The sequence below is a fragment of the Apium graveolens genome, chromosome 6, assembly GCF_009905375.1.
Source record: "Apium graveolens cultivar Ventura chromosome 6, ASM990537v1, whole genome shotgun sequence".
In the NCBI taxonomy this organism is placed as follows: Eukaryota; Viridiplantae; Streptophyta; class Magnoliopsida; order Apiales; family Apiaceae; genus Apium; species Apium graveolens.
The window spans coordinates 4,995,184-5,020,040 of record NC_133652.1 but is presented as its reverse complement, the minus strand read 5'-3'; the positions used below and the strand labels follow the sequence as shown (position 1 = coordinate 5,020,040).

At 34.9% G+C, this 24,857-nt stretch overlaps 3 protein-coding genes across 6 annotated transcripts; 1 reads left to right on the top strand and 2 right to left on the bottom strand.

Moving 5' to 3' along the window:
- The first annotated feature begins 2,058 nt into the window (after positions 1 to 2,058).
- Positions 2,059 to 8,474, top strand: LOC141667996 (putative disease resistance protein At1g50180). Of its 3 annotated transcripts, none has more exons than XM_074474659.1 (6): positions 2,059 to 2,278; positions 2,811 to 3,839; positions 5,505 to 7,257; positions 7,412 to 7,972; positions 8,052 to 8,195; positions 8,341 to 8,474. In XM_074474659.1, exons 2-3 carry the CDS (start codon positions 2,813 to 2,815, stop codon positions 7,088 to 7,090), a joined length of 2,613 nt encoding a protein of 870 aa, XP_074330760.1. In that variant the 5' UTR covers positions 2,059 to 2,278; positions 2,811 to 2,812; the 3' UTR covers positions 7,091 to 7,257; positions 7,412 to 7,972; positions 8,052 to 8,195; positions 8,341 to 8,474. The 3 variants fall into 3 exon arrangements, with proteins under 3 accessions (XP_074330760.1, XP_074330761.1, XP_074330759.1); XM_074474660.1 differs by having other exon boundaries at positions 7,372 to 7,972; XM_074474658.1 differs by having other exon boundaries at positions 5,505 to 7,972.
- On the bottom strand, positions 7,789 to 10,965 carry LOC141667997 (E3 ubiquitin-protein ligase At1g12760-like). 2 transcript variants are annotated; one of them, XM_074474661.1, is made up of 6 exons: positions 10,438 to 10,965; positions 9,623 to 9,745; positions 9,404 to 9,536; positions 8,391 to 8,558; positions 8,005 to 8,171; positions 7,789 to 7,917 (listed from the first exon to the last, which is right to left on the bottom strand). In XM_074474661.1, exons 1-6 carry the CDS (start codon positions 10,935 to 10,937, stop codon positions 7,905 to 7,907), a joined length of 1,104 nt encoding a protein of 367 aa, XP_074330762.1. In that variant the 5' UTR covers positions 10,938 to 10,965; the 3' UTR covers positions 7,789 to 7,904. The 2 variants fall into 2 exon arrangements, with proteins under 2 accessions (XP_074330762.1, XP_074330763.1); XM_074474662.1 differs by having other exon boundaries at positions 9,623 to 9,742.
- A 7,439-nt stretch (positions 10,966 to 18,404) lies between these two features.
- Positions 18,405 to 23,948, bottom strand: LOC141666776 (shaggy-related protein kinase eta-like). The gene is made up of 13 exons (XM_074472957.1): positions 23,698 to 23,948; positions 22,305 to 22,550; positions 22,090 to 22,182; positions 21,757 to 21,816; positions 21,334 to 21,606; positions 21,158 to 21,232; positions 20,704 to 20,760; positions 20,490 to 20,630; positions 20,064 to 20,114; positions 19,877 to 19,972; positions 19,652 to 19,735; positions 19,032 to 19,134; positions 18,405 to 18,914 (listed from the first exon to the last, which is right to left on the bottom strand). The coding sequence occupies exons 1-13, from the start codon at positions 23,755 to 23,757 to the stop codon at positions 18,853 to 18,855; spliced, it is 1,401 nt and encodes a 466-aa protein (XP_074329058.1). The 5' UTR covers positions 23,758 to 23,948; the 3' UTR covers positions 18,405 to 18,852.
- Positions 23,949 to 24,857: the final 909 nt, after the last annotated feature.

The following is a 24,857-nucleotide window of genomic DNA, read 5'->3' as shown; positions in this document are numbered from 1 at the left end:
CTCTAAGGTGTTTGGATGTGTTTGCTTTGTGCGGGACCATCGGCCATCAGTAAGCAAGCTTGATCTTCGAGCACTAAAGTGTATCTTCGTGGGATATTCAGGTACCCAGAAAGGTTATCGATGTTGGTGTCCATCCGAGAAGCGAGTATTTGTAAATATGGATGTCACATTTAGGGAGCAAGAACCATTTTATGGAGAGAAGACACAACCTTTTGCACAGCTAAAAGATTCTCCTGTTATTAGCAATATCAGTAGAAAGGAGGAGAACTCTCTTGAAAGTGTTGGAGATGGAATGATGCAAGATTCAAATGAAGTTATTGTCGGAATAATACCATGTCCAATGGAAGAAGTAAATGTGCTAGGAGGAGAAGGAGAGAAGGTTCTAGGAGGAGGAAAAAAGAAGGTTGTTGATATAAACTTGAAAGAGTATAGCAGAAGACAAAAAACAGGAGTACATGGAGAGATAGGAGAAATATTACAATCCACACCACAAGTCGAAGATGACACGAGAGAAAGAGAACTACCACAGTCCAGGAAACATGATGTCCCAAATGTCTCGGATGGTCCCTCTCGAAGTCCTTTAGCGTTGTCTCCTGGAACAAATGGTAATGAATCTACTATTATTAATGAATCTCTTCCTATTGTTGTTCATAGAGAGCCAAGAGCTACCGCTGGAAAACCTCCGGTTAGGTATGGCTTTGAGCATGATATATCTAATTATGTATCATATACATCCATCACACCTGCATATAAAACATTTATTGCATCATTACAATCAGTGTCTATACCAAGAAATTGGCAGGAAGCAAAGCAGGATCCAAAATGGCTTGGAGCAATGCATGAGGAGCTTAGTGCATTGGAAAAAAATAAAACTTGAGAGCTTGTTCGTCGTCCAAAAGGAAAAACTGTAGTTGGATGCAAGTGGATTTTTTCTGTCAAGCAAACCCCCGAAGGTAAAGTGGAACGGTATAAGGTAAGGTTGGTCGCGAAAGGTTATAGTCAAATATATGGAATAGACTATGACTAAACATTTGCAACGGTAGCTAAGATGAGCTCTGTGAGATTTTTAATTTCATGTGCTGCAAATTTTGGGTGGCCCTTGTATCAACTAGATGTTAAGAATGCTTTTTTACATGGAGACTTGCAAGAAGAAGTCTATTTGGAGATTCCACCCAGCTTTGGCACTGTGAAGACGATTGGAATGGTATGCAGGTTGAAGAAAACTCTGTATGGGCTTAAACAATCACCAAGGGAATGGTTTGATAAATTTCGGCATGTTTTCCTTAAAATGGGATATAAGGAGTGCAATGGTGATCACACTATCTTCTACAGGCATACAAAGGGTCGGGTTACTATTTTAGTCGTCTATGTTGATGATATTATTATCACGGGGATGATACAGAAGAAATTGTGCTACTAAAAAAATGACTCAGCATGGAGTTTGAAGTTAAAGATTTGGGTCTCTTGAAATATTTTCTTGGTATTGAGGTTGCTCGATCTGGTAAGGGGATTGTACTTTCTCAAATGAAGTATGTACTTGATTTGCTTTCGAAAACATGGATGTTGGGTTGTCGAATAGCCCCAACACCAATCGAACAAAACCATAAATTGTGTAGTGAGTCAGGGGATCCTGTTGATAAAAAGCGTTACCAAAGGCTAGTTGGACCATGTATCGTTTGCCTACCAGATACAGCAAACCCAGCCAGTTGCTCAAGTTGCACTCTTTCGGGGGAATATATCCCAATTATAAAGAAGAAGTTTGCTAGTAAATTTATTCTTCCAATTACGATTAGGAACCTCTCTTGTGCCACTCTTTTGTGTAAGATACCCATTACCCATAATGGGTTGCAGTTGCAGACTTGTAGATATATTCCTCTTGTGGAGTCAAAGTTACTGGAAATACACACCACACATAATGCTTTGTAAATCGAACATATTGAATAAAGCAATCACTATATTCTGGCTTTGATACTCTAATCTTGTATTTATTGAAGCTTCTGTCGGTTGTTAAAGAATCAAACTGACAGCTGCAATCTAGAATAATATAGTTGAGCTTTAATAGCATAGCATCTCCAACGGGGGGTGGCAATCAAAGGTGCCAAAATTTCCGAATCATTAAAAATATTACTCCCTCTGTCCCAAAATACAATCTTAATTTTACGTTGGTCCCGTGTCATCAAGTTTTTACTGCACAGTTTGAATTTGATTTAAGTGGCATTCGGCTTCGTCTTCTGGCAGGTTACATTGTTTTGTTTCTTCTGAAAGACTGCTAGAACTGGTACTCACACAATCCTTCTTGTGTTCTTTGTTGTTAAAATTACACAATTCCAACACAAGTGTGCTGTGAAAGTATTAGAAACAGCAAACTATTAATTATCATCTTTTATAAGCTTATTTATATGGCGCTTACGTCTTATAATTGCTTTTCTATTCAAATGTTTCCAGTTTCCGGGACATATTAATCCATATTATTTTGTTTATTGGTATATAACCAATAAAAATTAAAAATAAAGCTCGAGTACAAGATCCTGCGCATAACTGAACATTTCTGAAGTTGTAATAGCAAATTCGGTTTAGGTAATGATCAAGTATTAGACATTCAGCCCACAAGGGTTGGCTTAGTTGATTAAAGAGGGAATACTTATCCTTTTGGTCACGGGTTCGAATCCCACGGGTGGGGAATTTATGATTATGCCTAGCGGCTCGGGTTCCCTACGATTACAAAAAAGTATTAGACATTCAGATTACTGAAATTGTTTCTATTTGTCCTATCTTTCTTCTCTAACGAAAATTTATTCCTAATATTGTAGAAATGGCCGGGGAGGTGGTCTCTTTTGCTGCGAAAAGACTTGAAGAATTGTTAGTCTCTGAAGCCATACTTTTATATGAAGTGAAGGACAAAATTATGGAGATTCAACGTGAGTTGAAACGAATGGATTGTTTTCTCGAAGAGGCTGAAAAGAAACAAAATCCAGATAAAAGAGTACAAAATTGGGTGGCAGAATTCAGAGAGCTTGCTTTTAAAGCTGAAGATGTTATTGAAAATTATGCACTGGAAGTTGAAGCCAAGACACAAAAATCAGGCCTGAAGAATAAGTTGCTAAGATGTGCTTGCATCCTGAGAGAAGCACTAAGCCGTCACAACATTGCTACAGACATTAATGATTTAAAAGCTGAGATCACAAATCTCAGTGCAAGTCTACCATCATATGGTATTACAGCAGGTCTAGAAGGAGGAGAAACATCAACTTCACAAGTCAATCAAAATCGAAGGATTTTCTATTCACATGATGTTGAAAAAGATTTTGTCGGTATGGAAAAGGAAATCAAACAACTAATTTCTCATTTAAAGAAGGAAGACAAGGGTTGTGAAGTTATTTCAATATGCGGAATGGGAGGTCTGGGAAAGACTACCCTGGCCAAAAAACTTTATAATCATGCCGAAATCAAAGACCATTTCAAAGCATTTGCTTGGGTCTGTATCACTCAACAGTTTGAAAGGGAAAAAGTTCTTAAGGGAGTTCTAAAAGAACTTCTCCCTGTTGATAGGAAAGAAGAAGTCACGGCAATGGACGATCCACAACTGGTCCAAGAACTTTACCAAGTTCAACAAGAAAAAAATTGTTTAATAGTTATTGATGACATCTGGACAGTTGATTCATGGAGAAGCCTAGAGTCTGCATTTCCAGTTGGAGGGTCAACTAGTGGTAGCAAAATTTTGCTCACAACGCGTAATGTGTCCGTGGGTGAGATAGGCTCTGTGTATAAAATCTCAAGTTTGACAGAAGATGAGGGTTGGCTACTACTTTCTAAGAAAGTAAGGATAAATGACCTTCCAGGTTAGTTTTGTAGTACTCATTTTTCTTATTTTGCTATTCAATGTGTACTTGTAGATTGGCTAGTGTAGTGTATGATCAAATATGAGTATGACATATACTACATTTAAGACTGAGCCCGCCAAACGGGCCGAGCGTGCCGGGCCGAATTTTCGGCGGTCCGGTTCATGAATTAGGTAGCTCGTGAACGGCCCGTTAAAGACGTGTCGTGCCGCGCCGGACCGATTTAACGGAAAATGAAGTCCGGACCGGCTCGCGAATTAAACGACTCAGGCGGTCCGGCGAATTGGCCACGAATAAACGAATGAACGAATTAGGCGAATAACACCCATCTGGCTAACGACTCTTTATTTTTTGTTTGAATTTTTTATATTTTGTTTTTACTTTGTTTGTACAGACTTCTGTTTGAATTTTTTATATTTTGTTTTTACTTTGTATGTACAGAGACTTTGCATTTTTGTTTCAATTTTACTTTTTTTTATTTCTGTTTTTATTTTACCTTTTTTATATTGGAAAAGTTTTTCTATTTTTAACACATTTTAACATTTTACCTTTTTAACAATTTACTCGTATTTTTGATAAATTAATCAAAATAAACAAATTTTATTTTTACTCGTATTTTTAAAAAGTTAGTTTTTGCAAAACAAATTTGTTAGTTTTGAAAAATAAAGTTAGTTTTTGCAAATGAATTAGTATGTTACAGAAGGAAAAGAGGACGCGTGCCGAACGAACGAATAATTCGCGTGCCTGTGTATTCAGACGTACGAATAATTCGCGGGCCGAACGAATTATTCGCGGTTCACCTATTTCCAGTTTTTTAGTTCGGTTACGAATTATATGGTCCGGGCCGAGCCGGTTCCGATTTCCTAACATGCTATTCGTGTTCGGTTCGTTAGAGTAGACGGTTTGAGCCGAATAACTATTCGTTCGTTTACGAGCCGAATTATATGAATTTTGACGAGCCGAATTACGAGCGGGTCGAGCCAAACCGCTCGTTTGGCCAGCTCTATTTAAGACTACTCAACTGATAAATAAAGTAGTTAAAAGTGATTAGTACTATATCTAAGTGCTTGATACTTCATAATGTAGTTGCAGAATAATGTTGAGAATAAGAACCATATGTTGGTTATTAAGTCCCTGGTGTTCTAGAAAAATGGAGGATAATTTGGATTATTCTGAGTTTTTGACAAACAATTTCAGATTGAAATAATTTGGTGGTTATCCAAACTTTTCAACCTGATAAAATCAGAATATAAGAACAGAGAATGATGTATTTTGTGTGAATTAAACAACCAACCTTTTATTTTTTCTATCTTAATGACCAAATCTGTTGCAAGTATTATATAGGTGTCTATGTCCATACATGTCCAAAAGACATGTCCTAAGACATATCCTAAGACACATCATTTGAGGTATGCGGTTGTGTCTAAAAGACATGTCTTTTCACATTAACACCAACCCCGTCAATACCGAAAATCATAATAAATTCAAACAAGCATGCACTCCGCACTCTCCCAACTTGTTTGATGAAATATTACAATCACATTGGTCAACTAGTTAATCCAATTACACTAAAATATCTAACACTTGGCAATACCCACTCCCTTGTTCTTAAATGTTACTGATATTACATATACGCGTATAGATTAAAAAAATTGGTGTTTGCAGATCAAAGTGTGGCTGTTGAGATGGAAAAAAAAGGAAGGAACATGGTCCAAAGATGCAAAGGTTTACCGCTAGCTATTTCATCACTTGGAGGAATTCTTAAAGGCAAATATTTGTTGAGAGAGTGGGATAAAGTAAATGAAGATATTTCTTTTTACTTGGCCAAGGGTGAAGGAGGATCTAATGATGATGAATACTACACAGTGAGACAAGTTTTAGGGTTGAGTTATGATAGTTTACCTCCTCGTCTGAAGCATTGTTTTCTTTGTTTTGCCAATTACATGGAGGATGAAGTAGTTGAGAGTGAGAAATTGTACATGCTTTGGATTGCAGAAGGTCTGATATCCTTAGAACATAAAGCAGAAGGCGAGATGACATTGGATGTAGCTGAACACTATCTGGATGAATTAGCCCATCGATGCCTTGTCGAAGTTGAAACAATTAAAATTGAAGGATCTTCATGGTCTAAGTACGGATCATGTGGTGTTCATGATCTTATTAGAGACATGTGCTTGTCCAAAGTTAAGTCGAAAACATTCATCAACATTATTCATCCACAACGGGAACCTTACTATAAGCCGAAAGCAAGAATAGTACGCAGATTGTGCATTCGTACCTATAAGGATGGTGATGAATCAATGCTGAAGGCCTATGATAAAAATGTGATTCAACGTATTCGATCCCTTTTGGTGATGAAAGGTCTGCAGGATGGGTTTCAGGATACATTTTTTGATCTCGGGAAATTTAAATTGCTCCGAGTTCTAGGTATATGGGGTTACAAGATTAATAAGCAAAATTTAAGAAAGATATCTGAGCTAGTATACCTAACTTACTTGAGTTTACCTGATTGTGAGTTGGAAGAGAAGTTGCCATCATCCATTGGTAACTTGAGGAATTTGGAAACCCTTGATTTGAGAGTATCGAATAATCCTACAATCCCGAATGTTTTATGGAAGCTAAAACGGTTAAAGCACTTGTACCTTCCTAAATATTTTCAGATTGTTGAAAATTTGAGTTTAGAAGGGTTGAATGAATTAGAAGTGCTATGCAATTACGACACTGAGAAATGTGTCGGACATGATCTCTTTGGATTATGCAAGCTCAAGGTTTTTCGTGGAAGGATATTAGCTGAGGACAACCTTATGACAGTGAATATTATCAATTTTATTAATGCCAGGAAAATGCGCCAATTAAATCTTACAATCCGAGGAGGAGCAGACTGTTCTCTGGCATCATTCTTAGAGTGTTGTTACATTGATGTTTTGAAGATGTATACTGGTGGTATAAGCTTATTTCCAAAGGATTATAGCCACACTCATTTCTCTAAGCGTCTCACCAAGCTTAAGTTAAAAAATTGTAAGATGCAGGAACAACCAATGATGACATTACTGGAGAAAATTCCAAATCTACGCTGTCTCTGTTTGGATGAAAACAGAGATAAAATGTTCAGCTACAGGGTTCCCGAGACTTCAGATTTTAAGGCTCTTCGGCTTGCCAAACTTGCGAAAGTGGGAAGTGGATCAAGGTGCCATGCCAAATCTCTCCGAGTTGCACATTTGGGGATGCCACGAGTTGGAGATGATTCCTGAAGGATTGAGATACCTCCGCGGCTTGCAAGTCCTCAGCATTTATCACATGCCTGCTACATTCATTAACAGGATTAAGGGAACAGATGGCTCACCAGGTGCAGATTTGTACAAAATTCGTCACATCCCCTGGGTATTAATACAAGGGACCTTGTTGATTTAAAGAGAAGGTATTCTCTTTAGGATAACAACATTCTTAACAGTAGCTATTTGAATATGGCTCGTTTGAGATATCTTATAAGTAACTTATAAGTTCGTGTCACTTACTGATACAAATAATGCAGATTCATTGATGATGAATACATTGTACTATGAATGATGCAGGAAACTTCCCTCTTTGCTTGCTGTGGCTTCTGTGGTTTTGGTGGTGCATCTATAACTTAAATAGGCTTTGTACAAGTTGAATTTATCACTTAAATCGAATATGAACATTTTTCTATTTTTTTACCATTTTAGGAAAGATAGAGAGAAAATTGCTACTTCTTTCTACAACTCTTAGTTTGTCTAACAATTTCACACATATTTTTAATTAACAAAATTCAAGTTCTAGCATCAACGATCGTTGTTGGCTTGCACGAGTACTTCCAGTGGCGAAACCAGTATTGCAGAACCCGTATTGCAAAAGAGTCCGTAGCCAATATTCTTATGTTAATCGGGACTTAACAAAAAATTTCTACTGAATTTTAACTAAAAACTATAATTTGAAGAAAAAAAACCTACTAATTTTTTTTGCTTAGTCAGGGCTTGAGCCTAGGTTTCCACCCGATTGATTCCGCCCCCTGAGTACCTCAAGCAGTAAACCTAAAACATGAGTACCTCAAGCAGTAAACCTAAAACATGGATAAGAGAAAGGATAAGAGAAAGCAAAACTCACAAAAGAGAAAAGTAAGTACAAATGGCATACTAGTTATTCTTACACTTGTTCCCTGTCACTGTAATTGAATATATTGGTTGTTTTGCATAGTGGACATGTCGAGTTGAGATATAACCATCTGACAATGCAAGCCGAATGGAAATGATGATGGCATGGGAGTCGACGTAACACCTTTCCATCTTCATAGGCACTGAGGCAAATGCAGCATACCTGTGACAGCAACATTATGAAACTGTAAGTTCATTTCTTTTCGTTTTGTGATGTATCAAAACATGGTATATGATGGTGAAATTTCCAGCTTTACAGTTTTAGGTGAGAAAGAAGGGTTATTAGCTATGTTGCAGCAATTTTTTTTTCAAATTTTATGAATTTTGTGCAGTGGGGAAAATATTCAAAGGATAAATGACCTCGGAAATAGCAGGAACTTACAGCATCCTCGAGGGGAAGAACATGCTCATTGGGCGTATCAGTGTTGTATTCTATCATTTTTCCGCAAGGAGATTCTTGAATCTCCTCATTTTGACTCTCACTAAAAACACCAGTTTTTTGAAACTTGTATTTGGGCAATCTCTGTATACAATCTTCGATTTCTTCTTCCTGTTTCATTCATAAGTTGAAGAAAAAAAAAAGAGGTTAAGACAACATTCACATAGTTATAGCCTTTTTATTTGTAGAAGTAATGGTAAGGTTTGCGTGCATTTTACCTCCAACAAACCTACTCTACGACTGGGAAATCAGTGGCGGAACCAGGACAAAAATTGACAGAGTGCTTAATTTTTATTCTTTTACGGAATTCATCTTTTTTATATTTTTTCACAAGTTGTTGATGTGTAATTAAGTTTGAATAAAAAAAATTATACTAATTTTCCGAGGTTAGGGGTCTCAAGCACACTCTCGCCCCTTCTGGTTCCGCCTGTTGGAAAATACTTGAATAAAAATTTATTTGCATTTATTTTATTTGATTTGTAACTTATGTATTTTGAATTTTTGTAACTCTTATATTAATGTCATGATTTTAATTTGATCATTAATTTTGATGTTACAGAATTGAATATTTTTGTAAGTTACAAGTTCATTTCCCCTATAAAAAGAGGTCTTGCCTCTTTGGTTTTACACACACAAAAAATCATAAAAAGTTCATTTTCTTGCATTCCTCTTAGTGCTCTAGGTTCTTGTTTCTGTGAGATAGAAAGTAGTGTTGCTTCAGTTCGTAGAAGGCGAGTCTTCAAATGTTTAAAACTACCTTTGTTCATTGTATCCTGGGAGACAGAAGGCACAACACCTTCAAGCACCATACGGAAGGGGCTAATCTGTTTTAAGGAGAGTGTGGTTTTCACGTGACTCGAACAATTTTTGATATTTGTATTATCGATTTGCTGATTAAAGGTACTCCTTACAAACCAACACTAGCAAGGAAGTGATTTAATATGGTAGATCTTTACCTGATTTGTCATGGAATATAGGAATGCAAGCACACATGGTAGAGAGAAGCAAGCAGCAAGTCCAACAATACATGCCACAGCAATATGGATAACAACAATAAGTGCATCAAATAGCAAGAATGTTATACATAGCCTGGGAAAAAAGTGTATTGGCATTAGGCAAAAGGATTCTTCAATACTTAAATTAAAATTTTTAAAAAGGATGCATATCAAACATACCAGTAGAGTTGAAGTGAATCATGAATCAAACTCTGGCCACCAATATAAATCCAATAAAATCCAATGATCCACCAAATGAAAGACAACATTGTATCTACAAAATCCAGATGCATTGCAACGCTGCTGAAATAGTTACATATTAGGTGATCAAGATTTGAAGCGCATTGTGCGATTTTTTTCAATAATATTTAAGTTATCTACTAATATAAAGTGACATAATATAATGACATGAGTTAAAAATATCATGAAGATTCTCAACTAAACGATCAACATACACAAAAGTAGCGCATTGCGCGATTTTTTCAATAATATTTAAGTTATATACTAATACAAAGCAACATACTACAATTAACATACTACAATGATGCTTGAGTTAAAAACATCATCAAGACATGCAATTGAACGATCAAGATACAAAATACTAACGCATTGCGTTACTATTTCAATAATATTTAAACTATTACGCTTACACATGCTTGAAATTTGTGAAAAATTACATAAAAGAATCTCTTTAGATTACTTTGATTCAATAAAAAATATAAATTTTAGACCTAATTTTTCTTATTTACCTGTTTATTTATTTTTCATCATGAAACACAAATTAAAATTTTTGAAATCAAAACTAAAAATGAAAGAAAAACTTTAAAATAGAAATCCAATTTAAGACATCAAGCTAAATTAAACTAAATCAATCAATGAAATGCAATACAAAAAACAAAGGGTTGGTTATATCTCTTACGGGAGGTCAATATTTCGATTACTGACCTGTGCGTGTGTAATGAATTAGCAAAAAGAAAATGCATACGAAAATCTACCTAGTTTGCTCCTCCTCATGATCATTTTGTACAACATCCACAGGATCAATATTTAGTACAACATCCCTTTCATCAGAACCCAAATTTTCTTCCCTTGCCGCCTCAGAACTCTCACTATCCGAAATCCATAGACGATCCCACTTCTTCTTACACTCCAAGCCAATCCAAACCCCATGCACACAACACTTTATTGCATATCCAACAACCCAAACTCTGAATTGCACTTGATCAGGATCTTCATTCACATGACTCGCAATCATAACATATATCGACGCAACAATAAACGCCATTTTACACAAGAGAAGGAACATTACAGTTGCAGGCCAACAAGCTGTCTGCAACTGCTCCAGATTTTCAATGACTGCTCCAGATTGTCGGCTGCTCGAACGACAGAGATAATGAGTTAAGGTTGCGAGATTCCATGGACGGTTAGTGGAGCCGTGGCTTGTGACCATAGTGGTCAGCAATGGTAGTGAGTGTGTGGAAGTTGCAGGCATCATTTCTATGTGAAATGATATTTAGTATTGTATTTTGAAAGTGAAAAGTTGATAGATCATAGAAGCAAGTTTTAAAGATTAGTATTGAAACTATTTGGACTTACTATACTATATTTAGAACTCAGAAGTTACCAAGAAGATGTCACATGACACATATGTTATGATCCAGCAACACTTTTCAGCAAACAATGCTAAACATCACAGGTATAAAAACTTTTTAGTGTCGTAATATACTAGCTTTAATTTTAGAAGGAGCTACTAAATCTGAGAGGGAAAGAATGATAATCGGAGGGAGATAGAGAGCATATTTTTAAGATGCTTGGTGCAAATTTTCATTAACCAAGGCCATGTATTTAATTATAGCCAAGTTGAAGAACAAAAACATTAAATGCATTATCAAAATTTCTACTCCTAAGACTAGCTTTACTATTTTACCATTGACTTAAAAATTACAATCAATTATAACACTCCCCTTTGATTGTCATTTAACATGGATCATAGATTGCCTCGTTAAAACCTTGTTCAAAGAAAAACCCAGTGGGATAAAAACTTTGACGAAGGAAAAAGAGTACAATCTCCCCTGGAAAACTAATCATTCTCTGAATTTTGTTGTAACAAATCCTTGAGTCGACGCATTCCAATGTTATGTCGTAACTTCCCAAATGTTGAATTTGGTAATGATTTCGTGAATAAATCAGCAAGGTTATCACATGACCGAATTTGTTGAACATCAATTTCACCATTCTTTTGAAGCTCATGAGTGTAGAAGAATTTTGGTGAAATGTGTTTTGTCCTGTCTCCTTTGATATATCCTTCCTTGAGTTGATCAATGCATGCAGTGTTATCCTCAAACATAATGGTAGGACTTCTAGTGATGTCTGGTAATCCACATGATTCCTGAATATTCTTGATGATAGATCGCAACCAAACACATTCTCTACTGGCTTCATGAATTGCAATGAGTTCTGAGTGATTTGTTGAGGTTGCCACTGTAGTTTGCTTCGTGGATTTCCAGGAAATGGTTGTACCGCAATATGTAAATACATATCCAGTTTGTGATTTACCAAAATGAGGATCTGACAGATATCCAGCGTCTGCATATCCAATCAACTGAGATGTTAATTTTTTCGGGAAGAATAATCCAAAGTCTGTTGTTCCACGAAGATAACGAAATATATGTTTGATCCCATTCCAATGTCTGTACATCGGAGTAGAGCTAAATCTAGCCAATAAATTCACAGCAAATGCAATATCTGGCCTTGTATTATTTGTAAGATACATAAGTGCACCAATTGCACCTAGATATGGGATTTCAGGACCAAGAACCTCTTCATCGTCTTCTCGTGGTCGAAATGGATCTTTATCAGGCTCTAAAGATCTAACCACCATTGGAGTAGTTAATGGATGAGATTTATCCATGTAAAATCTGTTCAAAACCTTTTCTGTATATGTGGATTGGTGGAGGAAAATTCATGTTGACAAGTGCTCGACTTGTATCTCAAGACAATATTTTGTCCTTCCAAGATCTTTCATTTCAAACTCTGTTTTTAAGTATATGACAGCATTATTAACCTCCGTAGTTGTTCCTACAAGATTTAAATCATCCACATATACAGCAATAATCACAAAACCAGATTGTGATTTTTTGATAAAAACACGTGGAGAAATTTGGTTACTAATATACCCATTCTTTTGTAAATAACGACTTAGTCTGTTATACCACATATGACCAGATTGTTTCAGCCCATACAATGATCGTTGAAGTTTAATGGAGTATATATGACGAGGTTTATTGAACTCATCCATTTTTAACCCTTCTGGGATTTTCATAAAAATTTCACTATCAAGTGAACCATATAGTTATGCAGTAACGACGTCCATAAGACGTGTTTCCAATTTTTCTTTAGATGCCATACCTAATATAAAACGAAAAGTAATTTCATCCATCACTGGCGAGTATGTCTCTTGATAATCAATTCCAGGCCTTTGAGAAAACCCCTGTGCTACAAGTCGGGCTTTATATCTCATAATTTCATTCTTTTCATTTTGTTTTCTTATGAATACTCATTTATTCCCAACAGGATTCACACCGATTGGTGTTTGGACAACAGGTCCAAATACTTCTCTTTTACGTAATGAATTTAATTATGTTTTGATTGCGTCTTTCCATTTTGGCCAATCTTTTCTTCGACGACATTCATCCACACTTTGTGGTTCAGGATCAAAATTTATGTCTACATCCAATGCTGCGGAATACACAAATACATCATCGATTATGGCTTTACTTCGATCCCATAATTTCATATCATACACATAATTTATTGAAATTTCGTGATTGTTTAACCCCGTATCTTCAGGGACTGGAATCTCTTCAGGAGATAATACCACTTCAGGGGTATTTGCTTCTTCTGGAGCATGTGCCACTTCAGGGGGAATTTTCTTTATTTTTCTTTTTCGTGGTGCAACATCTTTTGCACCGACCGGTCTACCACGCTTCAGGCGTGGCTTTGATTCTGTAACCAATTCTTTTGTATCTGATTTTTGAATTGGTATATCTATTCTAGCTGGAGTATTTACTGCAGGTATATGAGATTTAGTTATATTTCTAGAATCGTTAAATGCGTCAGGCATTTGGTTTGCGATATTTTGCATATGAATAATTCTTTTAACTTCAAGTTCGCATTGACCGGTACGTGGATCTAGAAAATATAATTCTGATGCATTTCATGTTATGTCAGGATTAACTTTATTGAATGTTTATCTCCCCCTAAGGGAGGAAACATAGACTCGTCAAGATGACAATCTGCATATCTTGCGGTAAATAAGTCTCCGGTTAGAGGCTCTAGATATCTAATTATAGATGTGGAATCAAAACCAACGTAGATACCCACTCTTCTTTGAGCTCCCATCTTCGATCTTTGTGGTGGAGCAATCGGTACATATACAGCACTTCCGAAAACTTTGAAGTGAGAAATATTAGGAACTTGACCAAGTACCAGTTGTAGCGGAGAATGTTGATTGTAGGAAGTTGGTCTAATCCTAATAATATTAGCAGCATGAAGTATTGCGTGACCCCAAATAGATGTAGGTAATTTTGCTTTCAACAACAGCGGTCTTGCAATAAGTTGGAGTCTTTTGATAAAGGACTCGGCTAACCCATTTTGTGTATGTACATGAGGAACTGGGTGTTCAACTGAGATTCCTACAGACATGCAATAGTCGACAAAAGTTGCATATGTGAATTCGCCGGCATTATCTAAACGAATTGACTTAATGCAATGATCTGGGAATTGAGCTCGTAATTTGATTATTTGGGCAAGTAATTTTGCAAAAGCATCATTACGAGTTGAGAGAAGACAAACATGAGACCATCTAGTTGAGGCATCGATTAATACCATGAAGTACCTAAATGGGCCAGATGATGGGTGTATAGGTCCACATATGTCTTCTTGGATCCTTTCTAGAAAAGTTGGGTTTTCAAGCTGAACTTTAGTAGGGGATGGTCGAGTAATCAATTTTCCTAAAGAACATGCTGAACATGGAAGGTCATTGTTGGAAAGAACTTTAAAATCTTTAAGAGGATGACCAGTAGAATTCTCTATAATACGACGCATCATAGAGACGCCAGGATGGCCTAATCTTTCATACCAAAGTGTAAAAGATTTTGGATCTATAAGTTTGGAAGCAATGACATTGTGTGACTCAATAGTTCTAATTTTCATCATATATAATCCTGAGAAAAGTGAGTGAAACTTTTCTAAGATTTTCTTGTTTGTAGAATTAGCGGAAGTAATAAGAAGATATTCTCTATCAGCCTCAGAGGTAGTTTCGATGTGAAAATCATTGAGTCGGATATCTTTAAAACTAAGAAGATTTCTAGTAGACTTGCTAGAATATAATGCATTTGGAATGTGTATGTGAGTACCATTAGGGAGGATAAAACTAGCTTTTCCAAAACCTTCGATTATATTAGATATGCCGGAAATCGTTCCGACTTGAGTTTCGGTTTTGGTTATTTGGGTAAAATATTTTCGGTTCTGTAGAATCGTATGAGTTGTACCACAATCAGCAATGCATATATCTTCAGAATCCATTCTGTATATAATTAAGAAACATAATTTATTTGATAAGAACAAAACACACTACATAGTTCAAACAAAATAAAGCACACAATACACACTACTATAGTAATTATATGAAACTAATCTTCAGCCTCCCATATGGGAGTTTCGTTAGGTTCATTCGGACCATTAATGTTTATTCCTCCAGTTGTGATTCTCGGGAAATCATCTATGTTATTGTTGGCGAAATTTGTTTCTACCATTTTCTCTTTTGATTTTTGTGAAGATTGGTATAGCTTAACAAGATGATCTGGGGCATGACAATTATGTGTCCAGTGCCCATCCATGCCGCACCTATAGCAAATATTTTCAGTTTTTCCTCCTCGTGGTGCCTTTCTTTTACTCTGTGATTCAGATTGCCACTTCCGGTGACCAAAGTTGTTATATGGACGAAAATGTCCGTGGCTCCGACCTCGTCCACGGTACCGCCCTTGGCCCCGTCCACCTCTATACCCTTTTCCACGTACATATTGCTGGAATGACATGTTATTTACTTCAGGTAATGGGGCAGATCCTGTTGGACGGGATTGATGATTCTTAATCACCAATTCATGATTCTATTTAGCAACGAGGAGAGTTGATAGAAGATCCCCGAACTTAGTAAATTTTCGCTCCATGTACATCTCTGCTAAGTTGATATTGTTGGGGTGAAAAGTTGATAGTGTTTTATCGATTTTTCTTTTTTCCGTAACTTTCTCACCACACATAATAAGCCTGGAACTTATTTTGAACAAAGCAGAGTTATATGCTCGGACACTCTTAAAATCCTGAAGTCTTAAATTAGCCCAATCATTTTCAGCTGCAGGTAGATAAACTAGTTTCTGGTGATCGAACTTATCCTTTAGATTTTCCCATAAAATAAAGGGATCCTCGACTTCTAAGTACTCAGATTTTAAATCTTCATGCATGTGGTGTCGGAGAAAAATTATAGAGGTAAAGTTTTCTTCGGCTGTGGATTTATTTTCTGCCTTTATTATATCGCTTAATTTCTTTGAACCCAAGTGCAACTTTACATCTTGTACCCATGATAAATAATTATCGCCAGAAATGTCCAAGGCAACGAACGACAAGCTTGTAATATTTGTCATACTAAATCTGAATTAACATGAAAATTATTAAATTTTAATTCATCAATGTAAATATTACATAAAATCCTAGTTAATCGGGTGTGTTAACAAGTACGCAATAATCAATGTATATATCATTATTATCATTGATATTATAAATAAATCTATATATAAAATGACAAATGAATTTTCACCCGTCATACGGACATCTACGTATGCAGGTTATCTCCGACCAATAATAAATTAAAGTGGACAATCCTGCATAAGTTAGTTAGGGGCAAAAAAAAATTATTATCCGATAAGTATGCAATTTATAAATTAAGGTTCCCACTATAATTCGGTATTACCCAAAATTAAATGGTACCGTAAAATAATTTTAATAGGCGGTGCTCCGGCCATATATATTTAAATTATTAGTAGAGGGTGTAACCACGTCTACTCCGATTATATATATTTGAATTATATGTAGAGGGTGTAACCACGTCTACTCATATATATGTATATTTAAATTAAAATTATACCTTCTCAGTTTCGGCAAGGCTTCGTGTTGATAACGTGTTGTAATATACTAGCTTTAATTTTAGAAGGGGCTACTAAATCTGAGAGGAAAAGAATGATAATCGGAGGGAGATAGAGGGCATATTTTTAAGATGCTTGGTGCAAATTTTCATTAACCAAAGCCATGTATTTATAGCCAAGTTGAAGAATAAAAACATTAAATACATTATCAAAATTTCTACTTCTAAGACTAGCTTTACTATTTTACCATTGACTTAAAAATTACAATCAATTATAACATTTAGTTATTATTTTTTTGACAAATTTGATTATATCCTTACAAATGAGTGTACGTTCTTATAAATTTTTGGGTGAGCGAGGATCGAATCCAGAACCGGGGGTCGACAGATGATAAACTCTTAGCCATTTAACTTAGGCCCTTTTATGATATTACTGTTGCAGACAGCTACAGCAGCGAGTTTTTTGCTGAAAAGCTGTCAAAATTTGGAAAAAACCGGAAAAAAAAACTGTTTTCAGCTTTTGCAGAAAATAGCTGTCAATTTCACCATCAAACCTTCTCAAAAACATTATTTTTATATATTATATCTCAAAATATGTATAAATTAAAAAAAAATATCAAACACTAATCTATTTTTTTATAGTACTTTTTACACCCGCACTTTTTGTCACTGCACAACAGTTTTCAACGGCACTCCCAAACAGAGCCTATTCAACCGTGCTCGTTTAGTTATTATTTTAGTTTTACTAAAAATTGATAAATTAAACTTGTAAAATTCACTAATTACACTTGACAAAAATGATGTTAGCCACAAAAAAACATAATTATTTTTAATAGACAAAAGTGATCTGAGTCACCTTCATTGAAAATAGAATCAATTATCAAGTACAATTCAATTTTATATTGATGAAAATATTAATTTGTTACTAGTATTTAGCAAAAAAGTATACAATTTATTAAGATTTTTTTTATCAAATCCAAGATCTTTGTGAATTTTCTAGTGGTATATTGTAATGATTCAGAAAATTTAATTAAATAAAAAGCACTATGTTTTTGGAAAAATAGTTGATATTAAATTTAAGCAAAAACGTTATTTCATTTAAATTTCAAAAATTGAATGATATACTATATTTAGAACTTAGAAGTAGGTGCCTAGTATGACAATTTCCGTTAAGTTGCTACCTAATAATGCCAATTTCAGAAAAATGAGTTTATTTAATTTTAACTATTTATATTTTGCATTAACATTGTGTGCGGTTCATAGTTAACATGTACTGTGATTTGAAAGCGCTTACCTGTAAAAAAACAAAAAAAAAATAAAAATATCCAGGCACTACCATAAACGAAGTTATGAACTAATATTTTCTAGTCCCAATATAATAGACAATATATTTTTGAACTCCATAGATGAATACAAATAACAAATACAATCTTATGATCTCAAAGTTATTCATTTATCCGATTAAAAACAATTGCCTAACGAACTATCTGAAAATCACACATTTTTAAGATGCATTAGCATAACATGCAAACACTAGATTTGTGACATTCTAGTTTCTTTACATGATGCTTAAAACAAAAATAACTAACTGTTAATTCTTTCATCAGTATTTCATAATAAACTATTTACTAAGATATGGGAGCCAAGAGCAAAAATTTATAATCAAATTCCATTTAGTATCACATAAACACTACAAAAATTGCATTCACATAACATGAGCCATTCATGTGGAGTATGGTTCTGTTAAGCATCTATGGAAATATCTCCGACAAAAACATCTATGCAAATATATAAAAAGTAAATATCGATATTACATCCTCATTCTTTCTCGGGCATCCACTCTAATAATAGAGGGTAATAAAAAATTAAAACAAAACTAAGAGTGATCTATGTGCTTATAAAGAAAAAAAAATTACAAGAAAAAACACTCATATACAACAGATGAGGCATGCAGAAAGAAGTACAAATTACATCTATATTAAACCTCAAGACGAAGAATGTGCAGTTAAGGTAACCCCCAATACCTGCACCATTCTCTTCATCAATATGGATAAGCGCACGGCTATAAGGGTTGAAGCAATCATTTCATCGTCAAGAATCCATGGAAGACTAAACAATGATGCCTCCTCTACAGCTGCAAAGCAGCACTCTCATATAAAACATGGAAGAACTAAATTTACAATGCCTGCGGATATAATTATTGGTTGCAACTTCATTTCTTTCCATGGTCGGGAACGAGACGTTCGCATAGTTCAGGAGATGCAGCTGTCAACTCTGACAAAATTTACCATGGTTTTATTTACAATTAAAAACAATGTTGCAAGTTAGCAAAAAAAAAATTTGTTGCATAAGTCCTGTAAGACAAATGCAGGACAATTGAAAAATGCTTACCTTGAGGTGTGAAATCAAATAGAGGCGGCAACGGATGGCCATTAAGTAAGCATGCATCTGCTTTCCTTAAATCATCAAAGAACGGGTGTGCACAAGCCTCCAGCTGAAATTCAAGATGTAAATGTAAAACTGCTTTTAACAAGATCCATCTGTTGGAAGAATTCAAAGAAGTCTACTATAAAGTAGGCCCTCCTTTAACTAATGTTGCATGTATTACATGCACTCGTCTCTAGAGGGAAGTACCGAAGCCACAAGTGTAAACATGGATGCAGGGTCCAAGTAGATCGAGAAATTAGACATTTTCAAAACTTTGACACTCGTATGGTTCAGACTTCCATTCCTTACTACTGAACATCTACAAGACTATTTTGACTGTGTCACTAATTAAATGATAAACAATAACATCTGAATTACAGTTATGGGTTAGAATCACGATTCACAATTGCTTGACCAGAGACCTAATGGCTATTATGAACAGATTATGATAACTCATACATACATACATATACTTATGCACCAAGATGACCAAGAATTAGATACTAAAAGAAAACATTCAGGGAACTGATTATAAAAAACAACTCATATAATAGATACAAAAGAAGAAAAGAAAAGGTTCTTACTGGATTACATCGTAAATTTGGTGAATACTGAAGCATTCTTGATATAAGATCAACTGCGTCAGCAGGCAATCGCTTGTTAAACACCTACAATTATATAGCTATGTTCAGTTTTCTTCTTTGTGTATCAACTTGCACAAAGACAGATAATGCACCAACCATGTACAACTCTGCCAGGAAGATTTGATACAATTAAAGATCATATTAATTCACAGATTATTCACAAACCTTATGCCATGGATGAGCTTTTATCTGTGGCAACCTGAATTCAGTATAATTTGGGTTCATACATTTTACTTCTTCTCTGGTTGGTGTACCTAAAATCTAGTATATTGGAGACGTTCAATTAGAAAGAGATGCAGATAGATTACTAATATGCAGGGAAAAAAAACTGTGAAAAAAAATTAATAAATACCTTGATGATCTCAACCAACTGATCAGCTCCACTTTCCCCAGGAAAAAGAGGCTGGCGTGCAAAAAAGAATGCAAATTAAAATAGCTTCAAACATCACCACATGTTAAAAAATCACCCACCAAGAAATAAGCCCTATTGGCTAGTCATGTTTTATAAATCGTAACAACTTTGGCTTCTCCCTAATCCTTGCTATCTATCTATTTAGTGCCTTACAGAACTTGTGCTACCTCAAATAGTAGCACCTACTCAAATAAGTGTTGCAAAGGCCAAAAAGGGATTGAACATTTAGAATTGTATCCCCATTTGACAATCTTAGTTTACTCTATCAAGCACAAAGTTAAAGCACCGAATATTTTTTTCGGTTAGATAACTATTTCAATTAACATTTTACTGAGGTGTACTTATGATATAATATTGTGCACCTACCCGACCCAATAGAAGCTCTGCTAAAACACAACCAGCAGACCACATATCAATTGCAGTAGTATATTCTGTAGCCCCAAAGATCAATTCTGGTGCTCTATAATACCGTGAGCAGATGTATGATATATTTGGTTCACCTGGCATCTGCAATAAAACCAAAAAATTCACAATAGCCCCTAAAAAATAGAATTATATTCTCTTTTGCATATAAACTTACCAATTTCTTTGCACTTCCAAAATCACACAGCTTCAGCTGATGAGTCTGAGGATTGACCTGTGGCAAAAAACTACCATCAGATTCGAAAAAATCAGTAAACAAGAAGTCTTGTGTCTTTGGATGTAGTAAAAATGAAACAACTCAAAATAACTATACTTCCACCAACTTCTAGCTTTTTTATCTATAATTCTTGAACATAGTAACAAACAAAAGGAATGTTCATGCAATTCTGGACAAAATGATTTAACTTCCTCTGTTAATCATACTTCTTAAGCACAGGCTTGAACAGTTAATGTTAACCTTAAAATAGGAAACTAAATTTGCTGCAGAAATAATAGTCACAATCACATCATAACACACTACACATGTGACATAATTTACAAACTCTGCACCACATGATGAGCAATAACGCAATTTGGTTATGGAATATAGAAACATGAGGTGAAAAAATTACCAACAGATTTTGTGGTTTAATATCACGATGACATACACCGACAACATTATGCATATAGTTAAGAGCACGGCAAATCTGCAAAAGAGTATAATCAATTTCATAGTAAATTTAGCAATACTAAGCTGTAAGTACACGGCCATCAAAATCATCAGCTTCTTAACATAACTTAGTAATACCTGGTATGCGTACAATTGAACATATAGAACGGGCACCCGTTGGTTTTGCCGGCTATAGTGTGTTGAAATTCGGTGCACTGTTTTAGGGACATACTCGAGCACAAGATTTAGATACACTTCATCTATTTCAGTAGTTGAATAGAAATAGCTGAGAAGCTGAACAACATTTGGGTGTCGAAGTAAGCGCATGATCTGAAGTTCTCTGTTCTTATATCTCCTATCCTGCAGCACCTTCTTTATAGCAACAGCTTCACCATTTTCCAGGCACTTGGCCTAAAAGAATTAAACATAAGAACAAGAGGGATTGCATGAAAACAATTTATGGGGACAATTGAAAGTTTTTTTAACCAGGTCTTAATTATCCAAATCAAACGATGTCACTTATTCGGCTTCAAAAGAAACGAAGTCTTCAATTCTACGCACCTGATATACGACACCAAATGAACCAGTACCAACCACACGCTCCGCCATATAAGACATGGTCTGAAACAAGCAGATAATATTTAAATCAATCTTCCAAATAGTTTATCTGTAGTTAAATAAGCACGAATTTCCTCAGCAGAAAAATGTTACAAGCAGAATATATGTTAATCTTGTACATCATCCCATTCTTAAAATGAAAGAATATGACTGATCAAAAAACATAATAGCATGAAAGCAAAGGAACAACCAGCATTTTGACGTTAGTGATGGTCTCTCGAGAATGAAAGCAACAGCATAAGCATTGAATTAGGAAAACTCATTACGCATAATCACCTGTTTATGTTCCCCATTTGGATCTCCCATCAAAGTTACAATTGTCTGACCAGTATCTGTTCCATGACCACTAACTACTGTGGCTTCAATATCCTGCAATACAAATCAAATAAACAAAACTATTTCAAACATAAGAAGTTTTCTCCTTGAGAAAACAGAAGGGGCCCAGAATAAATAAATAAACCTTCTAAGACATAAACATAAGAAGTTTTCACCTTTTCATCATGATTGTCAGATTTATTGTCTGTAATCTCCATTCCACGCATCCTATTCGGAAGTTGATCATGGTCTGATTGCTCAGGTCTAGCAATAGAATACATATTGGATGTGCTTGCTGAACTTCCTGTAGCTACATAGTCAATATGTTGATCTACTGAAGTGGTAAATGTCTCACTTGTCTGAGATTCAGCAGAGTTCCCTTCCTGCTCAGCTTTTACCCTCTTTACAGTAGAATCTCCGCCCTAAAATTGTTATACATATATAAGCATATGGGCTATAGATTGCCTTGTTACAGTATACTGGGTAGCAAATAGGGTGCTCCCTTCAGATCTTTTAAACTTAAGATCTAAAGAAAAAAAATTATAAAAAAAAATAAATAAGAACCAAGCATTATAACTTTGTAAGGGAAGTTGTATTGCAATATTTCATTACTCTAGAATAGCGTTCCAAGAAAAAAATCAACAAATATTCAATGAAGTTGGATGAGATTAATAAATATCAGCTCTGTTATCTCGAAGATAAGCTGAATCAAATCAAGCTTTTTGTTTAAATGACTATAATCATTCAGAGTTTCTAAATGATATACTCAGCAGTGTAATTTATGGGCCACTTTATGCGGAATGTTAATTTCCAGACAGGGAAATAAGGAAAAAAAATCTCCGAGCAGCAGTTTCTTCAAATATAAGGTAAGGGATAAATCTGTAGTTCTGTGGCTTATATTAAAAATCTAGGGCTTTTCCATAACAAGTGTGAAAATTTCTACAAAATACTGCAATTTTCTCCTCATTACACGTAGGGAATAGCGACAACCGTAAGACAACGTTAGCAAGGAAAGCATCATCATTGTAAGATTTGTACACGAGTACATGACATATACTAATAAAACCAATAAGCTCTCATTTTTTCCACTTTTACAACCCCTACATTATTGTCCGGTTCCATAAACTTACATATACAATAACACGCGTTGACACCACATTGGCGCGAAACCCCTTCTAACCCTACAAAACTAATCACCATTCCCGCAATCCTACAAACCAATATCCACACCGCACATAAATACAAACTTTTTTTCAAACACAACAAAACCACAATTACAATCACCAACTCTCTCCTCACCACCTAAATTGTCATCAAATTCAAACTCTACCGTGTCTCGAAAGTTAAATACAGCTAAATTCAGCTAAACTGTGATCACACTCCAAACTAATTAACAACTACACTTTACACACAATCAATCAAACATAATTTACAATAAATTCAAATTCAATCTAAACTATTAAAACTAGTGAAAATAGAGAGAGAGAGAGAGAGAGAGAGAGAGAGAGAGGGAGAGAGAGAGGGGGAGAGAGAGAGAGATAACGGGAGAGAGAGAGAGAGAGAGATTACAAGATCTGAGACGGAGGAGCGGCCAGAAGCAATGCTTTTGATACGGCGCATAACATTCATTATTGTTGAGGTTGATTGTCAATTAATGAGACTCTAATTGTTCAATTTAATCAGATGATGAACAAGAAGTATAACAGAAGGGGAGAGAGAAAGCAAGCAATCTCTCTCTCTCTATCTCTCTCGCCAGCGAGATGATGATATTAGCGAGATTTTTTATTTGGTTCGTTTTATTTATTGGGGTTTGGATTTCATTGTGTTTTAGGCTCTGGGTGCAAATTCAGTTTCCAATTTTTACTTGTCAAATACAAATAGAATCGATTTGGAAATTAGGGTAATAAAATCGGCAACAAAACTTGGTAATAAAATTAGGGTAATTAGGGTTTGAACATGAGAGTTTGAGGACGGTATATTTTTTTAGTATTGGAATTCAATGATCCTGATCACTTGATTAAAAAGATTCGACGGTTATAAATAGGAATAACCAAATCAATCAAAATAAGGCATACCAAATTATATCACAATCCGGTTATTATAATATGATAATAATAATATAGATAGAAATCTTTTTAAATAAATTAAATTCGTTTAAATATATTTCACATGAAATAAGTGTCACATACTTGTTTTTTTACCAATATTAGAGACTTGTTTAAACAAATAGTTATATGTGTTCTGTTTATAAAAAAATTGTATAATAACTAGACCAGAGACTTGTTTTTTTATGATACTATGTCTTGTTTAAACAAATAGTTATACATTTTCTAGTTATTAAAAATTTGTATAATAATTAGGTTAGTAATTCTGTTATAGAGATAGGTAGATTTTTCAAAATTCTGGATAAATCGATCAAAAATATATGACCGATATTTTTAATCGCAAATAAATCACCAATAAATTATTCAACTCTTAAAAATTGTCCGACAAATCATAAATTGATACCTTAAGCAATTAGTTCTCATTTAGCGTATTTATAATCATACTTATTGATGATAAATTTTGAGAAAACGAATGCTTAAAAAAATTAGATAATTAGACTTTATGATAGCTCAAGTGATATTTATCACCTGTAGTCTCAGGTCATGCATTTGTACTATGACTAGATATTTTTTTTAAAATATATATATTTTTATAAGATTATGAGTCATATTTATCAAAATATA

Coding starts and splice junctions, on each gene's coding strand:
- LOC141667996 (XM_074474659.1), top strand. CDS start 2,813: ATGGCCGGGGAGGTGGTCTCTTTTGCTGCGAAAAGACTTGAAGAATTG. Junction 3,840..5,504: donor AAGGATAAATGACCTTCCAG/GTTAGTTTTGTA, acceptor TGGTGTTTGCAG/ATCAAAGTGTGGCTGTTGAG.
- LOC141667997 (XM_074474661.1), bottom strand. CDS start 10,937: ATGATGCCTGCAACTTCCACACACTCACTACCATTGCTGACCACTATG. Junction 8,559..9,403: donor TATATTCCATGACAAATCAG/GTAAAGATCTAC, acceptor TGAATGAAACAG/GAAGAAGAAATCGAAGATTG. Junction 8,172..8,390: donor TTCTTCCCCTCGAGGATGCT/GTAAGTTCCTGC, acceptor TTGCTGTCACAG/GTATGCTGCATTTGCCTCAG.
- LOC141666776 (XM_074472957.1), bottom strand. CDS start 23,757: ATGAATGTTATGCGCCGTATCAAAAGCATTGCTTCTGGCCGCTCCTCC. Junction 20,115..20,489: donor CAGAGCTTCTATTGGGTCGG/GTAGGTGCACAA, acceptor TTTGCACGCCAG/CCTCTTTTTCCTGGGGAAAG. Junction 18,915..19,031: donor ATTTGATTTCACACCTCAAG/GTAAGCATTTTT, acceptor AAATTTTGTCAG/AGTTGACAGCTGCATCTCCT.